This window comes from Gallinula chloropus, assembly GCF_964237585.1.
Source record: "Gallinula chloropus genome assembly, chromosome: Z".
Taxonomy (NCBI): Eukaryota; Metazoa; Chordata; class Aves; order Gruiformes; family Rallidae; genus Gallinula; species Gallinula chloropus.
Genome location: NC_140089.1, coordinates 53,362,358 through 53,387,806, shown reverse-complemented (window position 1 = coordinate 53,387,806; position 25,449 = coordinate 53,362,358). Strand labels below are relative to the sequence as shown.

Genomic DNA, 25,449 nt, shown 5'->3' with positions numbered 1-25,449 from the left:
AGGGGTGTTGTGTGCTTTATGAGCAAAGCCTCCACTTACATTCTCTGTTGCTCCCCTGGGGTCAGGACTGAAACTCTGAAAGTAATCTGCCCATGAGGATAACCTATCTCAGTGATTCTCCTGCAGACCTGCATCTCACCACTGAATTAGTGAGATGGTTCAGATCAGATTTGACTGTCTTAATGTGTTTGGTCAGCCTGACCTGAGGTTCATTGCAACAGTTGTGCCTGGAGCTTGCCTCAGTTGCTGGGAGCTGAGGTTTCGACCAGGAGGCTGTACCCTGCGGTGGTGAGGGGAGACTGCTGGACTGTGACTCCCCTTTATTTTTTTTCTACTGAAGATGCTCTTGGTCAGCCTCAAATCTGGGAGAAGATGTGCAAGTTAAATCATGTTTGAGCTGAGATATTTTGCTTCACATTGAGTAACTTGATAGCGTGTTTGAGCTTTTATGGCAGTAAAATATTGCAGTAGTAGGCCTACGGTTGTAAAATGTGTTCTTCTACTCCAAATGCTTGTGCTATTAGGTAAACTTGGTATTAGCCTTCAAAAGACTTCCCTGTGCCTTTTGTTTTCTATTTTTGGAGGAGTTCTTTTAACTAGTGCTCTTGTATTTCCTTAGGCCCTAGCGGGCAGGCAGTCTTGGAGGAGAATGGCTTTTTTCAAGAGGAAACCTTTCTCTTTTGAAGTATTCAGGGCAGGAATTTAGAATGATTGTAGTTCTTGGTACTTCACCTGCAAGTTGTTATGCATGTCTCCATGATTGTTGGGGGAGGGTTGGAGATTGTGTAAGATACTGAGCCGCAAGTGCTGGAAGTAGGACTGGATCCTGGATCGGATGGGGGACAATGCATGGTAGGGAAGTCTGACTGTTTGCTTAGGGCAGTGCAGTGGGACCTTGGTGTTGGGATTCAGTCCCTTGGTCTCTCAAAGCTTCCATGTGGTCTTGGGCACAGAAGGTTATGACTTGTGGGCACAGGTTCATGACCAGCGAGCTGGAAGCCAAGCATTGTCCCACAAAGCAGTTCTGGTAACTTTATGTTCTGTTCCTCTCGTGTTTTCTTCCTCTAAACGATGATGAAAACTACTTTGGATGTTTGTAAGAGTTGCCTTGGAAGGCAGCTTCAACTTTCAGCAAATTGTAGTGCTGAACAAGTCTGAAAATGCTTGGCATGACAAAAAGGCAGGAGAGAAATGCCCTGTTTATACTGGGCTGGTTAATTACAGCTGCAGAAGATTGCAGGCTCTTTGTTCCTTCCCATCTTGATTATGGACAACCCAGTAAATAATCTCAATGTAGTTCAGGTTGGTTTCCTGCAGTTACCTATAGAATGTGTCCCTGACCAAGAAAATCCTCGTTCTGCATGGCAAAAAAGGCCCTGCTAACCTAAACCCACCAACTAAAAAGCCCTAGGCAGACCCAAAAGCGTACCAATGAGGAAATGGAACAGTCTCAGAATTACTGCTTAGTTACATTTTTAAAAGGTATGTGGCCCTTTAAGAGCAGCCTGAATAATATTTTAAACGGGGACAGATTAAAACAGAAAGCTTGCAAATCTTATCTCTGCCTGTCAGCGTGCCTTCAGCCAGTAACCCCTTTCTCCATGGGAGTTTCTGAGCTGTTGGTCTCACTGAGAAATAAACAAGTGGCGGCAGCGGTTAGGGAGATCTGTGAGCTTAGGAAGTGACTGAGGAATTGGGGTGGGGGAAACTTTTCCTCCAGTTGCGGTGAAACGGAGTGCTTTTGCCTCTGCCGAAAAAGAAAAGGCCAGTTCCCTGCTACTGCGGGAGCCGACCCTTTCCCCAGCCTTTCCCTGGGCTGAGGGAGGGGGTGCTGGCTGGTTTTTGGAGGTAGGGTGCAGTGGGGTATTCGCACGGAGGGGTGAAAACCCGCTTATTGCCGAGTGGTCCTGCCGGACGGGAGAGAGAGGAGAGCCAGGGCGACGCTTTTGCCCCAGAGTAACCTCTGCGCCGGCTCAGAAGAGGCTGGTGACTTACTTTTTCGTGTGGAACAAGAAGGCAACAGGGAATTTGTAACTGGATATGTAGATGAGAGAGCAATGACCGTCAGTAACCCCTGCGTGCTTCGTGCCGCAAGAGCTGAGCGCGTGGCTTCCTCCCCCTCGCCGGCTGCTCTGCTGCCTGGGACACACAACCTTCCTCTTGCCCAGCACTCATCCTCCTGGGCTTCCTGGAGGGTATCACCTGCTGAGCTAACAAAAAAGAAGGGGGTGAAAAAAATACATTCTGTTACAGCTTACCCCTGTGGGAAGGGGGAAGGTGCAGACTCCTGGGGCGCTCTCTTGTGCTACTTCCCCTTTAGATGTTGTTTTTCACTGTTTGCTGTGGGCTTGTGATGTCCTCTCTTTCTAGAATACAAACAGCAATGTGACACCTAGCTGGTTGATTTAGCTTTGCCTGGAAATCTTCACCCCAATAAATCCTATGAGACCCTTTCTCTCAGCTCCTCCTCTTCGCTTGTTTAAGCATAATTAAGATAAAATTGTTCTCTGTCTTTAAAAAACTGAAACAACTCAAGCAGCATGAGGGTTATCCTGCTTAAGCTCCAGGTTTGTGAACTTTAATGTACATGGATTTTAGTTTCCAGATGGTTCCCCTCTGCTGTGATGGAAATAAAAATTTGTTTTAAAGCCAAGGGTTGAAACACCAATGGCTTCAGAGGGTGAAACTTTTTGGAAAGAAAATGGAATTAAAAAGCATTTGCAGAAATTTAGTTGAGTAGTTAAGATTGCTTCCTAGATCTGTGGGCAATTCTGTATTGAATCTGTGTGTCTGCACATGTCAGACTTTGAAATTTATGGCAGAGTATACATCTACTATTAATACAATTAAATACAGGCTACTAAATCCCTCAGTGATCCATGCACTGGTTCAGTCCTGCGTTCAGTAACAACACAGGGATTAACTGAAGCTGAGTCTTTGTGCAAGGCTAATGCTGGTGTAGGTTTCACCCCAGATCAGGGCCGCAGCTCGGTGTGCCTTGTGGCTTCTGTGTATGTACGTGCAAATTGAGCTGAAGTAATGATGTTAAAACGAGTGGGCTTTAGAGGTTTGTTCTTTGGAGATCAAGACATCATGGACTGACATATCTGAAAGCTGCCAAGTTTTAGAGCACCTTTGCCAACAGCTCCTCTTTTCCCTTTGTGTAATTCCATCTCTCCCATTTGCCAGCTTTGTGTTTCCTGTTCAGAGCCTCTCGTATAAGTTCCCTTTTAGCTTTGCCCTGACCAGAATTTTGCTTGTTTGGTCACTTCTTAGACTTGAAACTTCGGAATTTCCTGATTGACAATGAGACGTTCTCAGACTTCCTCTACCATAATACATCCATGCCATCATCTGCAGTAGAGGAGCTACTGGATGCAGAAGTCAACCTCCAGCAGGTAAAGAGAACTTTCAACCAGGAACGTAATACTTGTCTATTATTTGTTTAACCATAGCGCTAAGACCCCTCTGTAATAGGTGGTATACAAACACTGAAGAAATTGTACTCCCTGTGTCTCTTTCCTCTTGCCCCCAGTTTACTTTCTTATTTGGTTGTAAACGGTAAAACAACTGAGACCTGCCTGAAGAAGTTTTGATCTGTGTAAGAAAATAGCCTAGCACCCTTCAAGTTAAACTGAATTTCTTCTTTCCTGTTCATTTTTTCTTCTTAAATTAGGTTCCTGGTGTTGTTGAAATGGTTTTGCTCTGATTAGAAATAAGACGACATAGTAGTTTGGTCACTTAGTATGGACTCAAGTGGGGTTTCTGTATGTTGCCCTGCTTTAAATTCCTGTGCAGCAGAAGGAGCCATGCTTTTTGGTCTGTGGCCAGCCCTTCAAAACAGGGAGTAAACTTGCATGTTATGTAATACAAGACAGTCCTGATCTCAAATGAAACTCCTGAGTGCTACCGTGACTGCTGTTATAAACATAGGCAGTGGTGACAGTGGGCTGGAGCCCCCCTGCCTTGAGGTGGCTGTCCAAGCTTAGAAAATGTTTTTTTGCCAGGGTGGAGATGAGTTGGTCCACCAACATCCTGTCTAAAACAGAAGTCAGAACTGGTTGCTTCAGACTTCAAAGGAAGAACTGTGGCTCTCTTAAGGTGTAGTGCAAAAGGTGATGTGCAAGAGCAGGAAATCATTCTGCTTCCCAATTCCAGATCAGATCTTTACTTTGAAGTTGAGTCAGTTAGTCCTTTCAGACTTTGTTTATGTGTATTTACAGATGCTGCTGCCCTCATACACATTGTCTCATTCTTCAACGAATTGTCAAACCATCTTTTTAGTAGAGTTTGATTATTAATCCTACAAGATAAGTATATGTCCACTGAAAAAAAAAAAGAGAGGAAAGTCTTACCTTTTTTAGGCTGCAAGTTTTGTTTTACTTTAAACTATTTTATAGATTAAAACTGAGTCATGCTGTGAATGGTTCTCAAAGGATAAGCAGAAGGCTTCAGCAACAACAGTCATTCTCCCTGAGCTGATGGAAAGGCGGAAAGATTTTCAGACAGGCAAAAGAAAGCTAGCTCTGACCTTACATTGTGTGACTGCCATATTACATTGATTGTATGTGGCAAAGCCAGTGGGAGGAGAAGAAAAGCTTAGCTTTTATCTACATAAAGTATCTGAAGGGCAATGAAGGGGTAATCACTCGGCTAGTTCTTGCTTGAATGCTTTAAGCGGAATTCTTGTGCTGATTCTGCCAGGACACTGGGAGTGGTGGTGTTTAATCTTAACAGTGTTTTATGCTCTGGGATGGTACAAAGAGGTAATCTAAAGAGCAATGCGGTCATCTGCCGAGTTGGGCAGCGGCACCCCAGATCTTTGAGTGCTTCTCTGATACCGATAGCTGAGAGGCGGAGCTTTTTCTTCCTGTGGGATGACCTTATCTGACTCACAGAACAGACCCCGTGGATTTTGCTGGAGATCTGGGGTGGAGATCTGACTTCTCTACTGACCTGCATGGTCACTTGAGCATTAATAGGCAATAGTTGCTTGGTCTCTGACTGCGCTAATGCATCGCAGCTTCCTTTATGGTCATATAGAAGGGCCCATTCAGAGTATGCAAACCCGCCACAGCAAATACAGCCTTCTCCAGCAATCCCAGTGTCCTGTGGTGGTTCAGCAGGCCCAGAAGTTATGATTTGCAAGCAAATAAGGAACTGGGATCAACAGAGAGATGGGACTGTTGTTTACTGGTGTTACTGCAGTGACAGTACTCCAATGTACCAAGCAGGGTCATGTATCTGGCCTACCAAGTACAGTGCAAATACATAAAAAGGCCAAAGCCTTGTCTTGATGAGCATGTTGTTTCCTGGGGCAGAGTGGCTCAACCTTGTGTTTCTCTGATAGGGGCAGGTGTACTCAGGAGGGTGTGGTGTTTGGAAGGAGCCTGGATAGGCAGGCAGCAGATCAAGTCTAGTATCCTGCTGTTGTCCGGGTGTGGCCAGACAGCTGTAACATGGCTTGGATAGCAGGAGAAGGCCCTAACCCTGTGAGCACAGTGTGGTCTTACGCCAGGGCTGTAGTGTGGTGTGTTGAATGGCATCAAAGACTAAATAGTGATGACCCAGGCATACGCTGTCTGGAACAAAGCTCCCGGCTTCATACAGCAGGGAGGGTCCCTGGTGAGAACAATGTGACCTGTGAGAACGGAAGTCACCTGTGACTTTAAGACATGACCCTGGCATTTTGAGAGTCCCTAGGGGACTTAACCTGTCACTTAGCATTTATTTGCTTGTTGAAGATACCATGCCTTCAGATAACTTGAAATGGTCGCAGATAATTGACTTGGTGTGACTGTGTGTGACAGGTGCTTAGGCATGCAGGGCCTTTGTTCTAGGATCATGTGTGGCAGACCTCACTGTGTTTGGAAAGAGTGGCCTTTTTCAAGAAGAGCTTAAAATGCAAGTGAAAATGGAGGACAGAGGGGATGGTGAAGGGTTGTTCCTCTTGACCGTTTTGAATGAGTACTGTGGCATTATGAGATGCTGTTTTTTCTGTATGTTCCTGTAGGGAAGGTGCTTTAGACTGATTGCAGGTCCGCTGAATGTCACTCCAGTGCCACAGTAATATCCCCTTTTCAGCATGGCTGTGATGGTGGTAGTATCTATGCTGATAAAGTTACCCAGATTTTTCCAAAAGGCCAATCTTTGATGTGAGAGCTATCCCATTTATTCACCTGGTGTACAGCATGGAAGCATCTTTGTTTTGGCTTATGGATACAGGTTAAAGGCTGGCACAAGTGTTGTATTATGGATCTCTTCCCTCTCCTGTTGGCTCCATTTCCTTATTTTCTGAACATAGTGTGCTCTTCCCAGCCTCCCCAGATTGTTGATGCCCTCTTGGTTTTGAAAGATGGGAAGATTTTTGGTCTTTCCAGTGTGATTCAGGAGCTGTTAACTCTTCTAGGCTCCTCTTCAGCTGTTGCTGGAAGTTGGGCAAGGCACTGTGGGTGTTGCAAAAGAACAAAAAGAAATTAAATGTAAAGCTGTTGTTTGTTTTGCATTTACAATAAAACTATTCCCTCTGTCTAGCCCCAGGACAGACAAGCTTCCCAAGGGAAGACTGGATTTTCCATGTGTTTATCACCTTTATGAAGAGTGCACCTGTTTGACATGTACCTGTTTGTTCAGCAAACCTAAATCTTGTAAATGACCTTATTAAAAGAAACTAGGCCATCAGGTCTGAGAGGGACTGGTGATAATCCAGAGGGATTTTATGCATTTCTCTCATGAATTACTCATGGATTAGAAGACATTATTAACAAGCAAGCTGTCACCTTAAGTAAAATACACTTGTGAAAGAAGACTAGGGTCTTAGCTCTGGTTTGTTGCAGCCAGTGCAACTTTTTTCTCCACTGATTGATTATCTGCTCCAAATCACTCAAAATTCCTCTCTCAACAATTAGTGAAGAGCTAAGGGAGAAAGTGGTGTTGATCTGGAACAGCACAGAAAATGTCTGGCAGATATTTCTAAGGAGTTTGGGACATAGGTCTTTTGCCCTTCACATACATTCGCCAGACTTATGTCTGGTCACCAGCCTTGTTTTGTCTCTGTGGCCCAGTTCCCAGAAGACCAAAGGTTGGGCAATTTGTGTATGCTTGGTTGGAGAAAATGCTTGCTGTGGAGGACAGGATCGCTGCTGCATTGTGCGTGTGTGTATGGAAGAGAGACCTGCCTCCCCCAGGACTTCTACCCCATCTACTCCGCAGGGAAACATGTTTTTCTTGGAATTCAGTTGTGCATGGGTCAGGGCTGTGTAAGATGTAGAGAAAAGTGGTCTTATGCCTATTTGAAAGTGCTAGGAATGATTAGTCTTGTTTAAGTGACAACGAATTCCGTGCTATGAGTTTTACATGGAGACACATCTGCTTTCCCCACTTGTCCAGGTCATTGTGTCTGGTTACCGAATGCGACTGCGAGATCTCTGCAATACCTCAAAACTGTCTGAATTCCTCACAATCCAAAATCAGACAGTGGCCATGGACTCTGAGGCCTTCATTTGCACCCTGCCAAAGGAAAAACTCCACGCAGCTGAACAAGTATTCCGTGCTAACCTGAATCCTTTGAAGCCTCTTCAGGTGAGTCCCAGCCATGACACTGTCATTGACACGGGGACGTTTTCTAGGGCTTTCTGTCTGGGAACTCATCCCTGCATTTCTGGAGTAAACTGTTTATTGACAGTGAGAAAAGAAAGATGGTCTTTATCAAAGAAAGATGGTCTTTATCACTGGAGCATGAACACTACTTCTTCCTGTCATTCTTACCCATTCTGTTGCAGTGCGGTACTTGTGGGACACAAATGTGTGTGGTCTGAAGTTCAATTTGTCAAGAGGAAAATATTTATGCTGTATAGAAACAAACAGGCTCTTGATTGTCCCTTTGTTTTGGTCAGATGTGTCTTGGCTGGAATGAAACCAAGTATTAGACCAGCCCATTCTGAGTGTTAAAACTATCACCCTCTGCCCTTGCATGGCGCAGAAGTTTCTAGCCAGAGGCAAGCTGCAACCTTTGAGCGAGCTTAATTCACAGGAAAAGTCAAGTTTTATCCCTGTTTCAAAGCTTGATCAACCAAATGGTTTTTTTGAGCAAGAATTCAGTGACCTTCAAGAAAATACATTAATTAGGAGGTGATTGGAAACAGGAGCAGATTTAGCTGTTTATCTAGGAAACCCCAGTGATGCTTTGTTACAGGTCTGCAGTAGCTGGTAAAACATTGAACTTTGAGGAAGTTAGTGCTAGAAGTAGCAGTAGAGAGATGGGACCAGAGAACTGACTCTGACCTGCTACAACAGATTTGATGAGCCTTTCAGAGCCAAAAGTCATGTACCACTTGCTTGGCTCTATCCCCAGTCAAAAACAGTCATTATCAAGTACTAGAATCATATTACTCTTCTGCACAGTACATAGTGGTCAGTTACTTCTCTCCACAGCTCATCTTCCATTTTCCATGTGTCCTCCATCTGCACTCTTTGAAGAGCAAGCCTAATCATAAGCATTAAGAGATGAGGTAATAGCACTAAAATTGTCCCCATTACAAAGATGGGCTGTTTGAAATGGAATTGCTACGCGCAGCTTCTTGTGTTCAGTTAGATGTATATACGTGCATTTACTTCAAATCATTCGGAGTTGCTAGAATTTTGGGGACCAAAGGGGTGAAAAAAGCCAGCTGTGTTACAACTTAGTGTTGGTCTTCAGGACCCTCCGGTACATCAGTCTTGCTTTTTCTAATTTACAGGCATCTTTACAGCTTAGCTGGCAGAAGTGGGTGCTGAGTTGTATCTGTGTTGTCACATCTGTACTGTTTGTTGATGAAAGAAAGCAGTCATAAGCCACTCTGTGCCACTTGGCAACAGCAAACTAGATTAAGACATTATGTGCAATTTTGGTGCACTTCTGAGAAGCTGGCTCATGATCTTGCTTCAGGGGGAAAAAAACCCCTTGAGTCCAGAAGCCAGCAGTTCTGCCTTCAGTGTGGTCAGGGAAAATGAATAAATTAACTGGAAGTTCATGACCAACATGTTTGAAACTTAGTGTCTTTAAAGACTAACAAGTGCCTTGACCTGCAGTAACATCTTCAAGCAAAGAGGGAACTCTGGTCATGAACAAAGAAGTCTTTTGACATAGCTTATTAAAGCCACTGTAAGTCAAATCTTGGACACATACAGAGCCTGTAAACCAATGCCAACAGTTTGCCCAGAAATGTAGTTTTAATTTTTTTAATTTATTTTTTATTTTTATATTTTATTCCCCTGATGCACTTCACAGCATGGCATTTCAGTAAGTAAAAGCAAGGCCCAAATCAAATGCAGGTACAGCAGCAACTTGGAGGTTTTTGGCTCGTATAATAGGGCCTGGGCTCTGCTGGTTGCAGCATGGTGTGATTTACAGAGAAGCAACTTCTCAACATGGTTAGGTGAATACAGCTGGGTTGAAAAGGACTTGCAACTGTGTGGAAGAACTGTGTATGTTGAACACAAAGGATTTGCATAGTAAAACTGAATTTTTCTGTCATCTGGGCAGCAGAATGCATGTCGTTTTCTTCACCTCCTTTAATCCAGAAGACTCAGGCCAGCATCTACCTGCTTGTTCCTGCCCTAGTGCATTCCCATATGTTGTTCCCTCTGCAAGATGATGCAGTAAATTACATCATGGGATTGATCTGGATTTAAAAAGGACTGACCTGATTGTGTGCTTACAAAATGGCTTGTACTAAAACATGAAGGGGAGGATGCAACACTGACAATCCAGTGGTCAGGGTGTGTGTCTGTGTGGGCTGAGACCCTGATGTCAACATCTGCTTCTGAGGGCTTAGCGTGTGTGTCTGCATTTGCAGCCTGAGGGAAATGATGTGTTCTAGGTAACACACAGCAAAGCACTAGTTATTAGCAAATTATGGACAGACCCCACAGTTTGGTTTTGTTTTTTTTTTTTAAAAAAAAGGAAATGAAAATGTATATATGATGAAACGCCTGACTTCTAAATGTCACAGCACTGTTAAGGAATTTTTTTAAGAAAAGTAAAAAAAAAAAAACACAACACCCTCTCATTCTTTACACACTGGCTCATCAGTTCTGTCCAGAACAGCTCGAGTGTTGCCCTAAACACAATAGCACAGTTAAGAAAAAGAAGAACTTCTAATTAAAATTTTCCACTAGGATTTCTAGCTCTGCTGCCCATCCTTTGTATGACTTCAATTTAGCATGCTCTTTAGGATAGTAAAACAGAGCCAAGCACACAGAGGCATGGGGAAGGAGGTTAAAATATATCTCCTTATTTTTTCTTATGTAAGAACCTATTTGGGGCAGGGTGTTTAGATCAAAACCCAGCAGAATATCTGGGAGTGATCGCAGGGTGCCAAGGCAGAGGATCAGCTTTCCTTCTTGACTATGTACTCCGATAGAAGCAACACGTGTTTCAAAGTCAAATTCCCCTTTCCAGGACCCTCATTTTAATCTTCATCCATTCTCTGAAGCCTCTTGGCCAACAGTAACTACTGGGGGGCATAGGAGGTCTTGTATAAGACCCTTGTGGACACACCTCTTCTTGAGGGTTGCCTTGTGCGGTCTGTACTCATTGAGACTGAGGCAGGAGGAGCTGGTTTGAGAACAGCAGTGAAACAGTACCTCTAACTGCATGCACACAAACATTCTTTTCAGATTTCTGGCTGTGCTAGGCCAGTAGTTGTTCCATGGAAGAACAGCACAGTTTGGAAAAGGTTACAGGCACCTGGCTAGCAAAACCAATGACAGTAAATCAAAGGTGTCCCACTGGGTTGGTGTTGTCATGGGTAGTGGTTGTATTATATCATAAAAATACCTGTCTCTGTGACAGCCCTCCCTCTGCAAACCTCCACAAATTTGAAAGTGATTCGGGAGGAAAGTTAAAAGACAAGGATGATTTACATTGGTCCTGCTAGATTCCATCTCTGTAGTGCTGCCTAAAAAGGGCTTTGCCACACTCAACTTCCAGTCCTGTGGGTCTGTAATAAGCCATAAAAATGCTGTGGCTTGTGCACTACAGTGGTCCTTGAAGGAGTGTGGGTGAGTGCATGAAAATCTAATTGTTTTTCTCTTTGTAATACGGGTGGTATTTTGTCATATGATCATTGTGATCTAAGCATTGAATAATAAATGCCTTCCAGTTGAAAAATGGCTTTATAAAAGGCCTCTTAATGTAAATATATGCTGCAACCGAATTTGTGGCTTTCCTTGCTCTTTTGAGAGTGTTTTCAGTCAAGTACAGTGATATCATACTATTAAGCAGCTGTACTTTGGGACTTCCGCTCCCAGGAAACAAAATCAGAAGCTTAAAACCACGTGTTTTTTTCTGCAAAGGTCGTCTGAAGTTTCTGCTAAGATCAATATGAAGTTGTAATAACTACTTCACAAGAACCCCAGAAGAGTGGTCTCTCCTGGATGCTGCAGACAGTGCCTGAGTCTTGTTATCACCTCCCAGTGCTTGTAACACATTCTCTTGCAAGTTAAAGAAACGGGGGTCCATATCTCCTAGTAGAGGCTGACATACAGACTCAGTCAAGGCTAATCTCAAGTATTTATCTCCATTTTAAGTCTTGCAGCATGCATATACAAGCACACAGAGTCTACTCAGTGTAGTCTGTGCCTCTAGAGCATTATGTTAACTGCCCCTAAAAGATAAGTCAAGATAAAGGCATAACTTGACAGCTGCTGACACAGTAAGTGTACACGTGGCAGTGCTGTTCAAACCCTGCTAGAACTTCCCCTCTTTACAGTGTTTGGAGCTTTGGTGTGCTGTCTTGGGACAGACACCTGTGCCTGTGCAAGTGTGCAATAAAATTCTTCTGCTCTATGTGTTACACTGGTGTGTTTCATGCTGGATAAATGAACCCTCCGGTTTGGGACAACAGTGGGACCAATCTTACCCTGAATGTAGAGGGGCCTTATGAATGTAAGGAGCTACTTTGCAGTGGAAAATATCATGATATGTTGTTCACCTGGACAAAGAAGACTGGCCGCTTGTGACTGACTTTGGTCATTGTCTCTGGAGACAGGCCTTGAGAGAGACTCCCTGAGTTGGCTTTATGGTGTGAGATTCCCCCCTAGCAACAGCATTGTTGCAAATTCTGGTGAGAAATGAACTTGAGAGTTCTCTGAATTTATTAGGGAAGAAAGGTCAGGGTGGTGTGGTACAAAAGGATAGGTTCCCCATACTTTTCAGGGTGATGTTTGCAAGCCCTTTGAATAGCTTAATGTTTGTACACTACATCAGCCCACAGTCCTGTTCATTATGGGTCACCACTAGACAAGCAGTTAGGGTGCACTGAGCTGCAGGCACGTGAAGTAAAACACGCAAGGAGCAAGTGCATGGTAGTACATCCTGTTCTTAGGTAGCTTTGAATTCAGACTTCCTCAGCTACTCCTGGGATCTTGGTGTCTGATAGTACTTGGCTTTTTTCTTTAATGAATTCTTCTAAGCACCCCTCAAACTCACATTAAGTTTCAGTACCCTTGGCTTTGCACAGAGTCTGTGAAATTCCTCCATTTTGGCTAGGGTGTGCATGCATGACTTGGTTTCTTTGGTTGGTTTCAATTTGATCTTTTTACTGGAAGCCCTCTAGTCCAGTAAGATGAGGCACAGTGAGCAATCGTGCCCAGTGCCCATTCTCCATCCCACTTGTAATTCTACAGACCTCTGCCATAATCCATATTTTCATTACAAGTCCTGTTGGACTAACAGTGGCCTATTGTTCCTCCTTCAGAAGCCATTCTTATCTTGAATCATACTTGTGGCCTTTCTCTGTACTCGTGTTCCTCCAGAGATGAAGGACCCAAAACTGCACATTGTACTTAAGAACCAGGGTTATACCGTGGATTTATATTGATGTTGATCTGTCTTATCACTGTAATTATAAGATCCCTCTTTCTGAGTGGCAGTATCTAGTTCAGAGCCGTCAAAGGTATCTCAAGGTAGAACTGTCTTCTCCCTGTGTACTTTACTTTGCAGCACTGAATTTCGCCTGGCACTTTGTAACAGTGTGTCAGCATGAGGCCTTTCACTAATCCTCTGCAAGTGGCTTTTGGCTTTTCACTGTTCTGAACCCATTAGTATCATAAGGAAGCCCATCCTTATCTACCCTGTCCCTGAAGCACCTCTTTAACATGGTGAATAACATAAATCTGTGTAGACCTTGATGAGGTAGATGGAGCTGAACAAGCATATCTGCTGTTACGCATGGACATAGCACTTCCTACTTTCTGTGTTGCTGAAGCAGCAGCGCAGCTATCAGCTACGTAGCTATGATATTTGCTGACTCTGCTTCTTTAAATGTGTCTTGAAGGGTTTAGCCTCTGGGGAGTTCGGATTCCTTTTCTTTTAGCCCGAATGATGTATTTTGATTTATCAGAACCTCAAGGACTTTGTTTAGTAGAAATCTACAGAATTTATAGAGAGCCTCCCCAAATTTGCAACTGGCTTTGGAGCAGGCACTGACCGTGCGCTCAGAAAAGTTAGCTGTGTCTTAAATGCCCTGGCAGATCAGTAGAATGATGCCCATTTACACCACCTGACACTGGCCAGGTCTTATCCCCCTCCAGCAAATCAACTGGAACTTGTGTAAGCCTCTAGATTTTGCTTCCAGAAACTACTCCGGGAAAGATGTGAAAAGACAAGCTTCAGCCCGAAAGATGTGTGCTGAAACAAAGGACCTTGGCCATCCCTCCGTGTGTCACAATGCTGTAACTTTAGCATGCTTTCAAATGCTGCAACACGTAGCTGCTAATGTGAAATCTTAGGAAATTATTTTAATCTGCACTCTCTTGAAAGAAGGATTGTGTCCAAGTGTTTCTTATGCAAGATAATCCAGATATGTGAACAGAAGGGAAAAAGAACCCCAAAACCCAGCGCCACCAGTTATGTCTAGAGCAAAGAGAAGCAAGAAGTTGTCCTCAGTGTGCCTCTGTGCCTAAAGCAAATAATCTCCTGAAAGCTATGTCTTCCGCTGGGAAACCTCTCAGTCTTTCTCTTGTGATCATAGAATCACAAGGTTGGAAGAGACCTTTGAAGATCATAAAGTCCAACCATTCCCATCCTATGCTAAACCATATCCCTACGTACCTCGCCTACCCTTTTTTTGAACACATACAGAGATGGTGACTCAACCCCCTCCCTGGGCAGCCTGTTCCAGGCCCTGACAACTCTTTCAGTAAAAAATTTTTTTCTAATATCCAGTCTAAACCTGCCCTGGCACAGATTCATGCCATTTCCCCTTGTTCTATCCCCTGTCACCTGGCTGAAGAGACCATCACCCACCTTTCTACAACCTCCCTTCAGGTAGTTGTAGGTGGTGATAAGGTCTCCCCTCAGCCTCCTCTTCTCCAGGCTCAACATCCCCAGCTCCCTCAGCCATTCCTCATATGATTTGCCCTCCAGCCCCTTCACCACCCTGGTTGCCCTTCTCTGCACTTGCTCAAGGACCTCAATGTCCTTCCTATGGTGAGGAGCCCAGAACTGGACACAGTACTCAAGGTGTGGCCTCACCAATGCCAATGTACAGGGGCACAATCACCTCCCTAGACCTACTGGCAACACTGTTTTTGATACAAGCCAGGATGCCATTGGCCTTCTTGGCTGCCTGGGCAGACTCATACTTAGCCTGCAGTCAACCAACACCCCCAGGTCCTTCTTTTCCTGACAGCTCTCCAGCCAGTCTCCCCCAAGCCTGTAGTGCTGCATGGGGTTGTTATGTCCCATGTGCTGCACTCTGCACTTGGCCATGTTAAACTTCATCCCATTGGTCTCAGCCCATGGGTCCAGTCTGTTCAGATCCCTCTGAAGAGCCTCCCTACCCTCAGGCAGATCAACACTTCCCCCTAGTTTAGTGTCATCTGCAGACTTACTGAGGGAGCATTCAATCCCTTCATTGAGGTCACTGATAAGGATGTTGAACAAGACTGGACCCAGGACTGAGCCCTGGGGGACGCCACTCGTGACTGGCCTCCAGCTGGATTTTGTTCCATTCACCACCACCCTTTGGGCCCATCCAGCCAGCCAGTTTTTAACCCATCTGAGGGTCCACCTGTCAAGGCCAGTGGCAGCCAGTTTCTCAGTCAGAATGCTGTGAGAAAACATGTCAAAGGCTTTACTGAAGTCCAGGTAGACCACATCCACAGCCTTCCCCTTGTCTATTAAGCAGGTCACCTTGTCACAGAAGGTGATCAGGTTAGTTTGACAGGATCTACCTTTTGTAACCCCATATTGACTAGGCCTGATCCCCTGGCCATCACACATGTGCTGCATGATAGCTCTTAAGATGACCCTCTCCATGATCTTCCCTGGGACTAAGGTCAGACTGACAGGGCTGTAGTTCAACAGATCCTCCTTCCGGCCATTCTTATATATGGGGGTAACATGTGACCTGGAACACAATCCATCCTTTGCACTGTTGGTGTATGTGAGCATTTTATTGGTATGGTTCTGGGTATGGCATCTGCATATCTAACCTGTGAGGAAGGAAAGGGGTGTCCCCATTGTGTCGTGGAGTGCTGAAGCCCAGGGAAGTCGGCATACCTTAAGCTCAAGGTTGCACAGAAAGGCAGATGTGTCTCTCTATTGAGTACTTTGGAATGTAAAGCCGTCCTAACCACTTTTCTTCACAAGGATGTTTGTGAGAGTTCAATTTCTTTGTGCCTTGCAATGACCTACAGTTTCCTTTTCTCTCTCTCCGCAGAGACAAATTTCGTTCAATTCCTCCTTGCGTGATCTGTCAGAAACTGTGGAAGTTTTGAAAGACAGCCTTGGAAAGCTTGTTAAAGAGGTAAGGAGTGCCTTTGTGCCGGAGAACACGTCGTCATCCATGGTTGCTGCCTTAGCCTGCAATCGAATACAGGAAGCACGTGTCTCCACAGTGCAACTCAGTCAAAACTCCTGGCTTGTTTTGCAACTTCCTGCCATCCTGTAGCTGCTCTCCCTGTGTCAGTAAAGGCACTTTGTAACCCCTTGGCACCACGGGACTTTATCCCATGCATGGCTAAAAGGTGGGTCCTCATGGTGGGAACAGGATTTTTAAGATGTGGCGTTTGCCTTCTTGGTGGTGACACAGCTGTCAGGCTTGCAGTGCATCTGCTGCCTACCAGTGCCTTGTAACCTGCTTGTGAAGGTTTGCCTCCTTTATGGTTTTTTCACTGGGTTGCCAGCTGTGTCACGCTTACTGCTGGTATCTACTGGTCCTGGGGTGCTGCGAGGGTATGATATGCGGGAGAGATGTTGCAGCTGTCCTAATCAGCATTAGTAGTTACAAGCTGCTGTTTGCTCTCGTCTAACTAGCTTTTTGGGGGCAGAGATTGTTTTCTGGCCCTTGTGGGGCACGCAGCATGATGGCATCGTGACACTACCCAAGAAAGGCTGCAGCAAAACATAAACAGCAATTTGTAGGGGCAAAGTGACATGATAGAGGCTGCAAGCATTTGGTTGCGCAGGTGAAACGATGGATTAAGAAAAAAGCCCGGCATGCCTGCCCTGAGTCAGAAGTCCAGAGCCGTGTGTGTGCGCCTTTGAGCCAGGAACTGTTCTTGCTCTTTGGCTGGCTCTTTGAAGGCGAAAAACAGCCTCCCCTTGCAGCCGAAATCACAGCCATCTAAACTAAACAGTGCCTCCGCCTCCTCCCCCCCCCCGCCCCGCTCTCCGCTACTCTTCCGTCTTCACATCAGAGCGAGGGCGCCGGGAGCCGTGACCGGCAGTAACCCCGCCGCGCACGCCCGGCGCGGGTCACTCCAGGTTACCGAGCGCTCCGCTCCCGCGGAGGGCGGCGGCGCCCTGCCTGCCCGCGCCTGCCGGCCCCCGCCCCGCCGCGGACCCCGCGCCCTGCCGCCGCGTCCCGCTCGCACCGAAATCCAGAGGATTCCGGGCTCGTCTGCAGTTTAGGACCGCGGCAGGGCTCTCGCAGCTAGCAGGGTGGCTGCCCTTCAGAGTTCGATTACAGCTGTTTCCCGTTGCGTCACTTAAGCTTGCCTTTCCCCCACCCACCCCCCCCCCCCACCCCCCCCCCCCCCCCCCTTCTCTTCTTGTCTGGGATAAAAATAATTGAAACCATGTGATGTTCAGTTTGCTGATGTGGCCGAAAATGTCCTAGGGTAACGTGCCTTTTGCTTGGCAGCTGTTTTTGGGTAGGACTACCTTTTATTCTGCCCTATTGCTGTGCAAAACAAAGGCAGCTTTTTCCTCTGCCTGCAGAGCGAGGCTGCTCCAGATGGCTTGACCGAAAGTTACTTCTTGTTGTCTGGCAGGCTGATTTCTCTGCGAATAGGAGGGGCTTGCTCCCTTGTTTCGAAGGGCAGCAGCTTGAGGGGGCGGAGAGAGCTATTGTTTGTGCCACGTCTAGGAGCCTTTCTAGCAAGGAATTTTAATTAGAGAATGGTCTGAACAAAGTATTTGTCTCTGAGTTTGGGGATTGATTGGCTCTGTGTCTCTGGGCTCTTTTTAAATCAACCTAGGAGGGCAGATTAAACACAAAGAGTGAGGGCAACTATTAAGAAACGCTTAGAGTGCCAGGTCCCACGTCTGGGAGAAGAAACAGCTCGGTGACTCTTCACACGTGAGATACTTGCTTCCAGTGGTGTGAACCGAGCCGATCTGCACGCCGATTTTAAAGCTGCCAGCGCCAAAACCAAGCTCCTTGCTCAGACTGTTTTAAAACCGCGTGTCAAAATGTATTCGCTAACTTAGGCCCTTCCTCTGCAAGGTGGTTAACACCTCGTATTTATGGGAATCAGCTGCGTTTCCTATTTGTTACACACCTTTGCTCATGATAGGGTGTTGATGGTACTTTAACTAAGCAGTTGACTTCTTGCCGAGGAAAAAATCAGCTGGTTTACCTAAGGCAGCAAAGGCTCCCCAAGGGGTCTCTTTGGTCCGGGCACTCGGACTGTCACACCTGAAATGCATCTGTGGCCTTTTGGGCCAAGAATCCACATGAGCATATGCAACCAACAGAAGCTGTTGTGTGACAGCTTTTTCATTCGTGTCCCATGATGCTGGTGTCCTTGTCAGTCACCACAAACCTGTGGAGCCAGATTGAGTGGCACCAGAGCACAGACAAAAGCAGCGGCGAGGAGATGAAAGTACTTTTGGAGCAGTCGCTCTGGGCACAGGTACTGAATCTCCTGGCTTTAGCTGTTCTCAGAACTGTCATCAGTATCATGTGTTTTCAGGCAGCTAAAAATAGAGGCTCCTTGTGTATGTGACACACAGTGGTTGTTGTTTAGCATCAGGAATTCTTGTGCAGATGTTGACACACCTAAAGCATGTGCAGTGCTGCGCTACAGATGAATGCACAGTGTCAGGTTGGCCTCCCAGTAAAAGGCTGGGGACCCTGGGAATGGCTTCCTTGGGTGACGTTGGATTGAATTGTTCCAGCACACCCACTGCTTTCTGCGTTGTTGTTGGCTGGCTTTGCCAGCTGCCCTAGACTTCGAGTATCTCTGTTTTATTTAAATAAAGGTGACAAAACCAATACACAGTGAGCAAAACTGACAGATGGTCTTTGACTGGCTCTCTTATTGTCTCTGAAAAGAGGCCACAGTATCTGAAGTTGTTCCTGAGATGCAGCTGATTAGCAGTTACAAATAGGTGTCTCAGCAGCTCTGCCTGCCCTTATTAGTGCACGTTGCTGTTCTGGGCAGTAGGGTTGAGTGGCCCAGAAAAGAGGTAGGGATTGGATGTTCACTGTCTCTTCCAGTGGAAAAAAAGCTTGGCACCACCTGGAGCTAACCGTACCTAAGTCAAGGAGAAGATGAGGTTCTTTACTGTGATGTGTGGGATGTTAAATACTTGCAGATTCTCAAAACTCAAGGAGTTTACCATGGAAGAAATTAATTGAGAGTTAGGAAACAGAAGTTGCCTGAGCTGAAAATAAATGGAAGCTGGAAGATTACTTAGGGGAAGTGTCCCACCTTTTTGCCCTTGCCATTTCTTTTCCTAACATCCACCTATTGTCACCATCACAGACGTTACTGATATAAACAGATGTATGGACATACCCCTGCTGATGGTCTTAAATCTCCAGACAGCGAGTCTGACAGCAGTGCTTGAGTGTAGCATGAAAACAGTGTTTATGAATCTGCGTTGTATTTTCTGTTGTGGAGAGCTTGGCCTTGCCTCAGAGTATGATATCGTTAATGCAGTGAGTGTCTCAGGCTGAGTGGATGGTGGTTCTGTTCATGACACATTGAGGCTAGATGCTTATGCTAGATAAATGAGAATGGAGGAACCTATTGACCTGGCCAGTTGTGCAGTCACCTTGAGCCTCATGTCAGGCCCTAGGCTGCAGCTAGGCACATTTTCAAGGGTTTTCTGGGAATGCTGTTGGCAGTGGGGGGCAGGGAGATGCTGGGGCAGGGACAAGCCCTGCCAACCTAGGAGGTCAAACTAGCTGCCTGGTAAAATCCGTGGAAGCTTGCTGACCTTGGTGGAACTGTGCCAGGTGACACTGCCAGGCCTGCAGCTACTCTAGCCTGTGTCCCATGAGCTGCACGTGCTTCATGTTGCTCCTTAGTCACTGTTCTGACTGGCTGGACCCCTGCACTCCACCCAGATTGAGAGTGCTCCACAGAATGTGAGCTGTTGTGCAAACCGTAGGAGAAGTGGCTTCCACGTGAGGGGGCAAGGAGGGCAGGAACCACCCACAGCACTGGAGGAGAAAACTTCAGAGAGCTTAACATGGGCACGTTCCTTGTGTGTGCACAGAAGACGCTTCCATGTATGTTCTCCCACAGTGGGGAGCAGAAGTGTGCTTTCCTGATCTTTACTGTTGATCCTGTGTTCAAGGGGATTATCATCAGTTCAAAACCAGACATGTGGTTTGAAGGAGAGTAGCAAAACGAGATCTTGCTAATCCTGTTCGTACCCCTGCTTCCCCTCTCTTCTCCCAACTTCCTCTCCAGTTGCTGAGCATGAAGAGCTGGAGCGACATGAGGCAAGAGGTGATGTTCCTGACCAACGTGAATGCCTCGAACTCCTCTACGCAGATCTACCAGGCTGTGTCGCGCATCGTGTGTGGCCACCCCGAAGGTGGTGGGCTCAAAATTAAATCCCTCAACTGGTATGAGGACAACAACTACAAAGCACTGTTTGGAGGCAACAACACTGAAGATGATGTTACTAACTTCTACGATAACTCCACAAGTAAGTGGAACCCTGGCATGGCCTGAGGTCTTACTACCTCCTTTGTGGTTGTCATCACTTGAGTTTCTTGAACTTCCACAGAGGAAAGTGGGTGGTCCTGAGGGACAGCATACATTCTGTCCGTTTCAGAAGCACTTGCCCATGCTGCCTCCTGTACATGCCCTTAAGGCCAGTAAGAGGATATCAATTCCCAGGGACCTTATGTAAGAGTCAACAGAAGGCTGTGCAGTGGGCCTTCAGGGAGAGAAGGAGCACAGTCAAATTCAGTCTCTGGAAATCTGGCCTTTTCTGGAAAAATTCAGCTTGTCCCATGCAGCAGGGTTAGAGTGGTGCCAAGCTAGCCACGTGGCTCTCAGTGCTGGAGGCTACCTGGGTGCTTCATGTTTGCTGAACAGACCGTGGAGCTTTGGGCTGTAAGGGGCTTTTTCTGGAGCTTTGCAGTAGAGAAAGGTTTTTGTTGTCTGACAAATGCTGTGCTTTAAACAGCTGTTGCTGTCCTTAAAGCCCACACAAGTGGGACATATGCCTTCTGCAGTTGTCACTCTGCTGTTCAGCCACTCACCCTTGTCTTCTCCTCAGCACCCTACTGCAATGAGCTGATGAAGAACCTGGAATCCAGCCCGCTTTCCAGGATTATCTGGAGGGCTTTGAAACCCTTGCTGATTGGGAAGATCTTATACACTCCAGACACACCAGCCATAAGGAAAGTCATGGCTGAGGTAACTCTAGCTCTATCCTCTGCTATATAGGGTGAGGTATGTCCTCTCTGACTGTGCAGCTTAGCTGCTCTGTGTTAAATTGAGCCCGAACACAAGCCTAGAAAGGATTGCTTGCAAAGTACAGCCTCTCTAGTCTCTCATCTCCCATGCACTTGTTATTGAAGGCTCAAGGAAAATAGGCCAGGCTGAACATTTTCTAGACTTAGCTGGAAGCTTTCCTGGTGTACCTTTTGATTATCCACAGGCTCTGCATCTCTGATGTGGGTTGTGGGAGTGGGGAAGACCTTGGTAAAGTGTTCAGGTGTCCTTCCTCACCTCCACTTCAGGCTGGTCAGCGGATCCTGAATCATTTCCGATCGTGGTTTACCTAATGGGTTCTCATAATTCCCCAAGCTCCCTCAGCAAGACTCTTCTAGCATGTGGGGAGGGGCTGAGTCTGCATGCCCTTCATCTCCAAGGCAGAGTCATTCTCCACCAAGCTTTGAAAGGCAGTGCTCAGCCACAGGCATCCCTGCTCCCCATTGTTGTTTTCAAGTGCACTTTCCCTACTCTAGTCCCTGCAGAAGCCAAGCTTCTGTTTGATTATAAGCAACACTCTGTACTTCGCTTGACATGTCAATGCACCCTCTCAGCCTGCAGTGGATTTCTGCCAGCCTTTGGAAATAACCTTCCTCTCCTCTTTGCTGACAGGTGAACAGAACGTTCCAGGAGCTGGGTGTGTTTCGTGACCTCGGGGGGATGTGGGAGGAGATAAGCCCGAAGATTTGGACGTTTATGGAAAGCAGTCAGGAAATGGATCTCATTCGGGTCAGTATGTTGTCCTTGCCTGAACCACCACTGTCATCTTCTGTAATAAGTCATGAAATACTTACTTGAGATGGTGCTTCAGTGTTGAGCTGGACAGATAAATAGTATGGATGGGACCCTTTCTTGAAACATGTTGTGATTGTACCAATCTTGCATTCTGCTTGGCATCCTTCCTTCATCTAACAACCTCCAGCAAACACCTGTTTCTAGCCTGCCTCTGTGGGGAAATGTGTCTGTTCCTTACACAGCGTTGTCCTGATGTGGTATGAACATCTGTCAGGGGCTGTGTTTGTAAGCTAGGGACCTAGGGGATTGGTTGCATGTTCAGCTGCCTGTGCTCAGCACTTCTTCACAGCAATGCTGTCGTGGTGGCAGCAAAGCAAATTGCCATGTTCCCAGACCAGATCCTGGAAGGTGCCAGGTGACCTTGGGCCATGTTCCATACAGCAGGAATTGAATGGTTATCATAACACAGGTGGACATGGATACCTGGCAGTAATCTGTCAGAAGTCTTGTAAAAACTTCAAATCAAGTTGCATGGTATGCTTAATTTAGTCATATTTGGCTGCTCATGGGAGAAGAGCAAACATCCTACAGCTAATTGCTGCATAAAGTGCTGTGCATACTAGACCATGACGAAGGGGCTAAGAGTCTTGTTTTTTGGATTTGAAATGCTTTCTGCTAGCCTGCTGGCCCTCTGGAACATTGTGACACGTGTCAGACCTTCATTACTGGGGCATTATCCGCTTAAGCTGCTTAGTTTGCTGTTGCTTCCCTCAGGTGCAACTCTGAGGGGCGGAGCTTTGTGCTCCGTGCTGATGTCTTTGGAAGCACAGTGATGTAAAACTGGGATGGCACAGCTTTTCCTGCTCTCTCTTTACAAGGCAGCTGGTTGGCTGTCAGTGCAACTATTACACAGTGACTTCCCCAGGTCTTTTAAGCCTTTGAGTTCATTGTTTACTCCAATGTAAGGCTGTGCTGAATAGTCTGTGATCTGCCCTGTTGCACTTTTCCCATCAACGTGACATCTGAGAGGGTCAGAGACATAATTTTATCGCTCCTGTGCCTCTGTTGGCTTTATGAAATGCTGTAGTTGTTGGCATCAGAGATGTGAGAATTTGGGCCACCAACTGTAAATGGAAACATTTGATGCAGAGAGTGCAGACAGAAGGTTGTGGTTTGGGTATTGGTTTGCAGTCATGACCTTTGAAAGGTGAATGTTGCTGCATGATTTATTTTTTATTTATTTTTATTTTGAATGAGTCTTAGGCTTTTACTAGTTTTGTATGTTGTGCTTCTCGTTAACCATGCTTGCTCTGGTAGCTAATTCTTCATCGTCCCAGCTGTCTGGTCTCCTCCTCTGTATTATTACTGTAGAATCATAGAATGCTTTGGGTTGGAAGGGACCTCAAAAAACCATCTAGTTCCAATCCCCCTGCCATGGGCAGGGACACCTTCACTAGACCAGGTTGCCCATCCAGGTTGCCACCCCCATCCAGTCTGGCCTTGAGCACTGCCAGGGAGGGGCAGCCTGTGCCAGTGCCTCACTACCCTCACAGTAAAGAATTGCTTCCTAACTATCTAAACCTGCTCTCTTTCAGTTTGAGTCCGTTGCCCCATGTCCTATCACTATGCTCCCTAATGAGCAGTCCTTTTCCCACTTCTCTGTAAGGTGTTTATTTGTTGTCACTTGTTGCAGTTCACTGGAGCAGGGGTCCTTCACTGTCAGTGCCTGGGCAGTTCCTAGGCAGCATCCCATTCTGTTTGGAGGTGCAGCAAGGATCTCTGGTACATGAATAGGCTGAAACAGAGTTGCCTGTTTCTGGCCACTTTCATGAGGGAGGTCAGTCCTTAGCTGCTAGCTGCTGTGCTGCTGGATCACTGGTCATCACCTCCCAACTTTCAGGGTTGTGCAATCTGGCTTCCTGCTAAGGGAGAGGAAAGTGCTTTGCTTGCCCATCTCTGGCACTTCCAGCTTGCTGCTAACGCAGCTGCTAACTTCAGAGAGGACAGCAAGTGCCCCTGCAGTTAAGAAGCTTTAATGTGGCCTCTGAGCATGATGAGTCTGAGCCTGTTGCCACAGGCATGGTGCCCTTCCTGCTGGGGAGGCTGGCACAAGCCAGCCTTAGGAGGAGACCAAATGTGAAGAGAGTGTAGTGCACTCAATCCCTGTTTGCTCAGGTTTCCCTTCCACGATTTGTACTTTGTCAGCTTGACCTGTTCTGTGTTCCCATTTTGTGATGCTGTTTTTGTGACTCTGTGACCCATTACTTTCTGGTAACAGAGCACAGGGAAGCTCTGCGCTTCTCTGCTTCATTCTTTGTTCTGGCAGAAAATCCCTTTCCTGTTTTTATTGGTTAGGATTTTTACAGTTTTCTTTCTTGTGCAGGGCTATTTTTTTTCCCTCTCCCCCACTAGGGCCGAACCAGGCCAGGCCTTTTACAATTCGTGCTCCCCTCATGCCTGCCCTTCTATTGTCTGCCCAGAGGACTGGTTTCTGCTCTTAAATGCTTCTGCCTGGAGTGCACTTGCCTGGGGCACTGTGCATACATACACGTTGCAGAGCAATTCCCTGTCCTCAGAGAGCCAGTTGTTAAACCAGGTGTTTTAAAATAAAGGCACACCGTTCCCAGCCAGGAGAACTGAGAGGCTGGAGCAGCCCTGAGGATGCAGTGGCACAATATGTAAGAAAAGCTGTGAGGCCTCTGGTGCTGGTACCTCTGCTCGGCGCGGTGGCAGCGCAGCCTCCAGCCCTGCCACAGACCCCTCTCCATCGCGACCGGGAGCGAAGGTGTGCTCAGGGAGGTGAGCAGAGCTTGACAATCACCAGCAGCCCAGCTGCGTTTCTCCTCCTCACCCTGTGTCGCCGGCGCAGGGCCCGGTTTGCATGCGCGGGGTGCAGAGCTGTGCCTGGCTCTCTGCTGCCCTCTTCTTGGAAACGGGTGGCAGGGCACGGCGGCAGCTGTACGCGGGTCAGCATCCTTCGCGATGGGAGGGTATGAGGAGGGAGCCCACCGTACTGACCACTTCACTCTGGCTGAGTACATCTCTCTGCACCTCCACAGAATCACAGAATCGTAGGGGTTGGAAGGGACCTCCAGAGATCATTGAGTCCAACCCCCTTCCCCTGCCAGCGCAGGTTCCCTAGGACAGGTCATACAGGCAGGCATCCAGATGGGTCTTGAATATCTCTAGAGAAGGAGACTCCACAGCCCTCCTGGGCAGCCTGTCCCAGTGTCACCCTCACCATGAAAAAGTTCTTCTGTATATTAATGTGTGTCCTGGTTTTGGCTAGGATGGAGCTAATTTCTTTGTAATAGCAGATGGAATGCCGTGTTTGGGAGTCGGGATGAGAGCAGTGCTGATAGCACCCTGTTGTTTCTAGTTGTTTTCAGTTCTTAATATTTCCCTACTAACAAGAAAGGAGGGGACACAGCAGGACAGGTGACCCAAACGGGCCAAAGAGAGTATTCCATGCCAATTATGTCATGCTTAGTATAAAGGGGGGCTGGTGGGAGGAGAAGCAGGCGGCTCCAGGACACGTGGTTTTTGGGGGACGGTCGGGTTCCAGGACGGCTCTGGGTGGCAGGGCCTGAGTTGTGGGTTCGGTGAGAAAATACATTGTGCATCAACAGTTTCATGTATTTTGTGCTCTAAAGTCCTGTTGGCATTGTTATATCTATTTTTCCGCTATTCTAGTAAACTATCCTTATCCCAACCAGTGGGGTTTCGGTTTCTTGGTTTTGGGTTTTTTTCCCCCTTTCC

At 46.7% G+C, this 25,449-nt stretch overlaps 1 protein-coding gene across 1 annotated transcript in view; it reads left to right on the top strand.

Annotated features, from left to right (window-relative positions):
• Positions 1 to 25,449, top strand: part of ABCA1 (ATP binding cassette subfamily A member 1) — a gene marked incomplete at both ends in the record, with an annotated part of 77,942 nt that overhangs the window by 25,993 nt on the left and 26,500 nt on the right. Inside the window, 6 exons of the mRNA XM_084278904.1 lie at positions 3,277 to 3,398; positions 7,390 to 7,581; positions 15,708 to 15,794; positions 19,918 to 20,158; positions 20,738 to 20,877; positions 21,568 to 21,684. Coding sequence (XP_084135030.1) covers positions 3,277 to 3,398; positions 7,390 to 7,581; positions 15,708 to 15,794; positions 19,918 to 20,158; positions 20,738 to 20,877; positions 21,568 to 21,684 — 899 coding nt within the window. The remainder of the gene's footprint in view (positions 1 to 3,276; positions 3,399 to 7,389; positions 7,582 to 15,707; positions 15,795 to 19,917; positions 20,159 to 20,737; positions 20,878 to 21,567; positions 21,685 to 25,449) is intronic.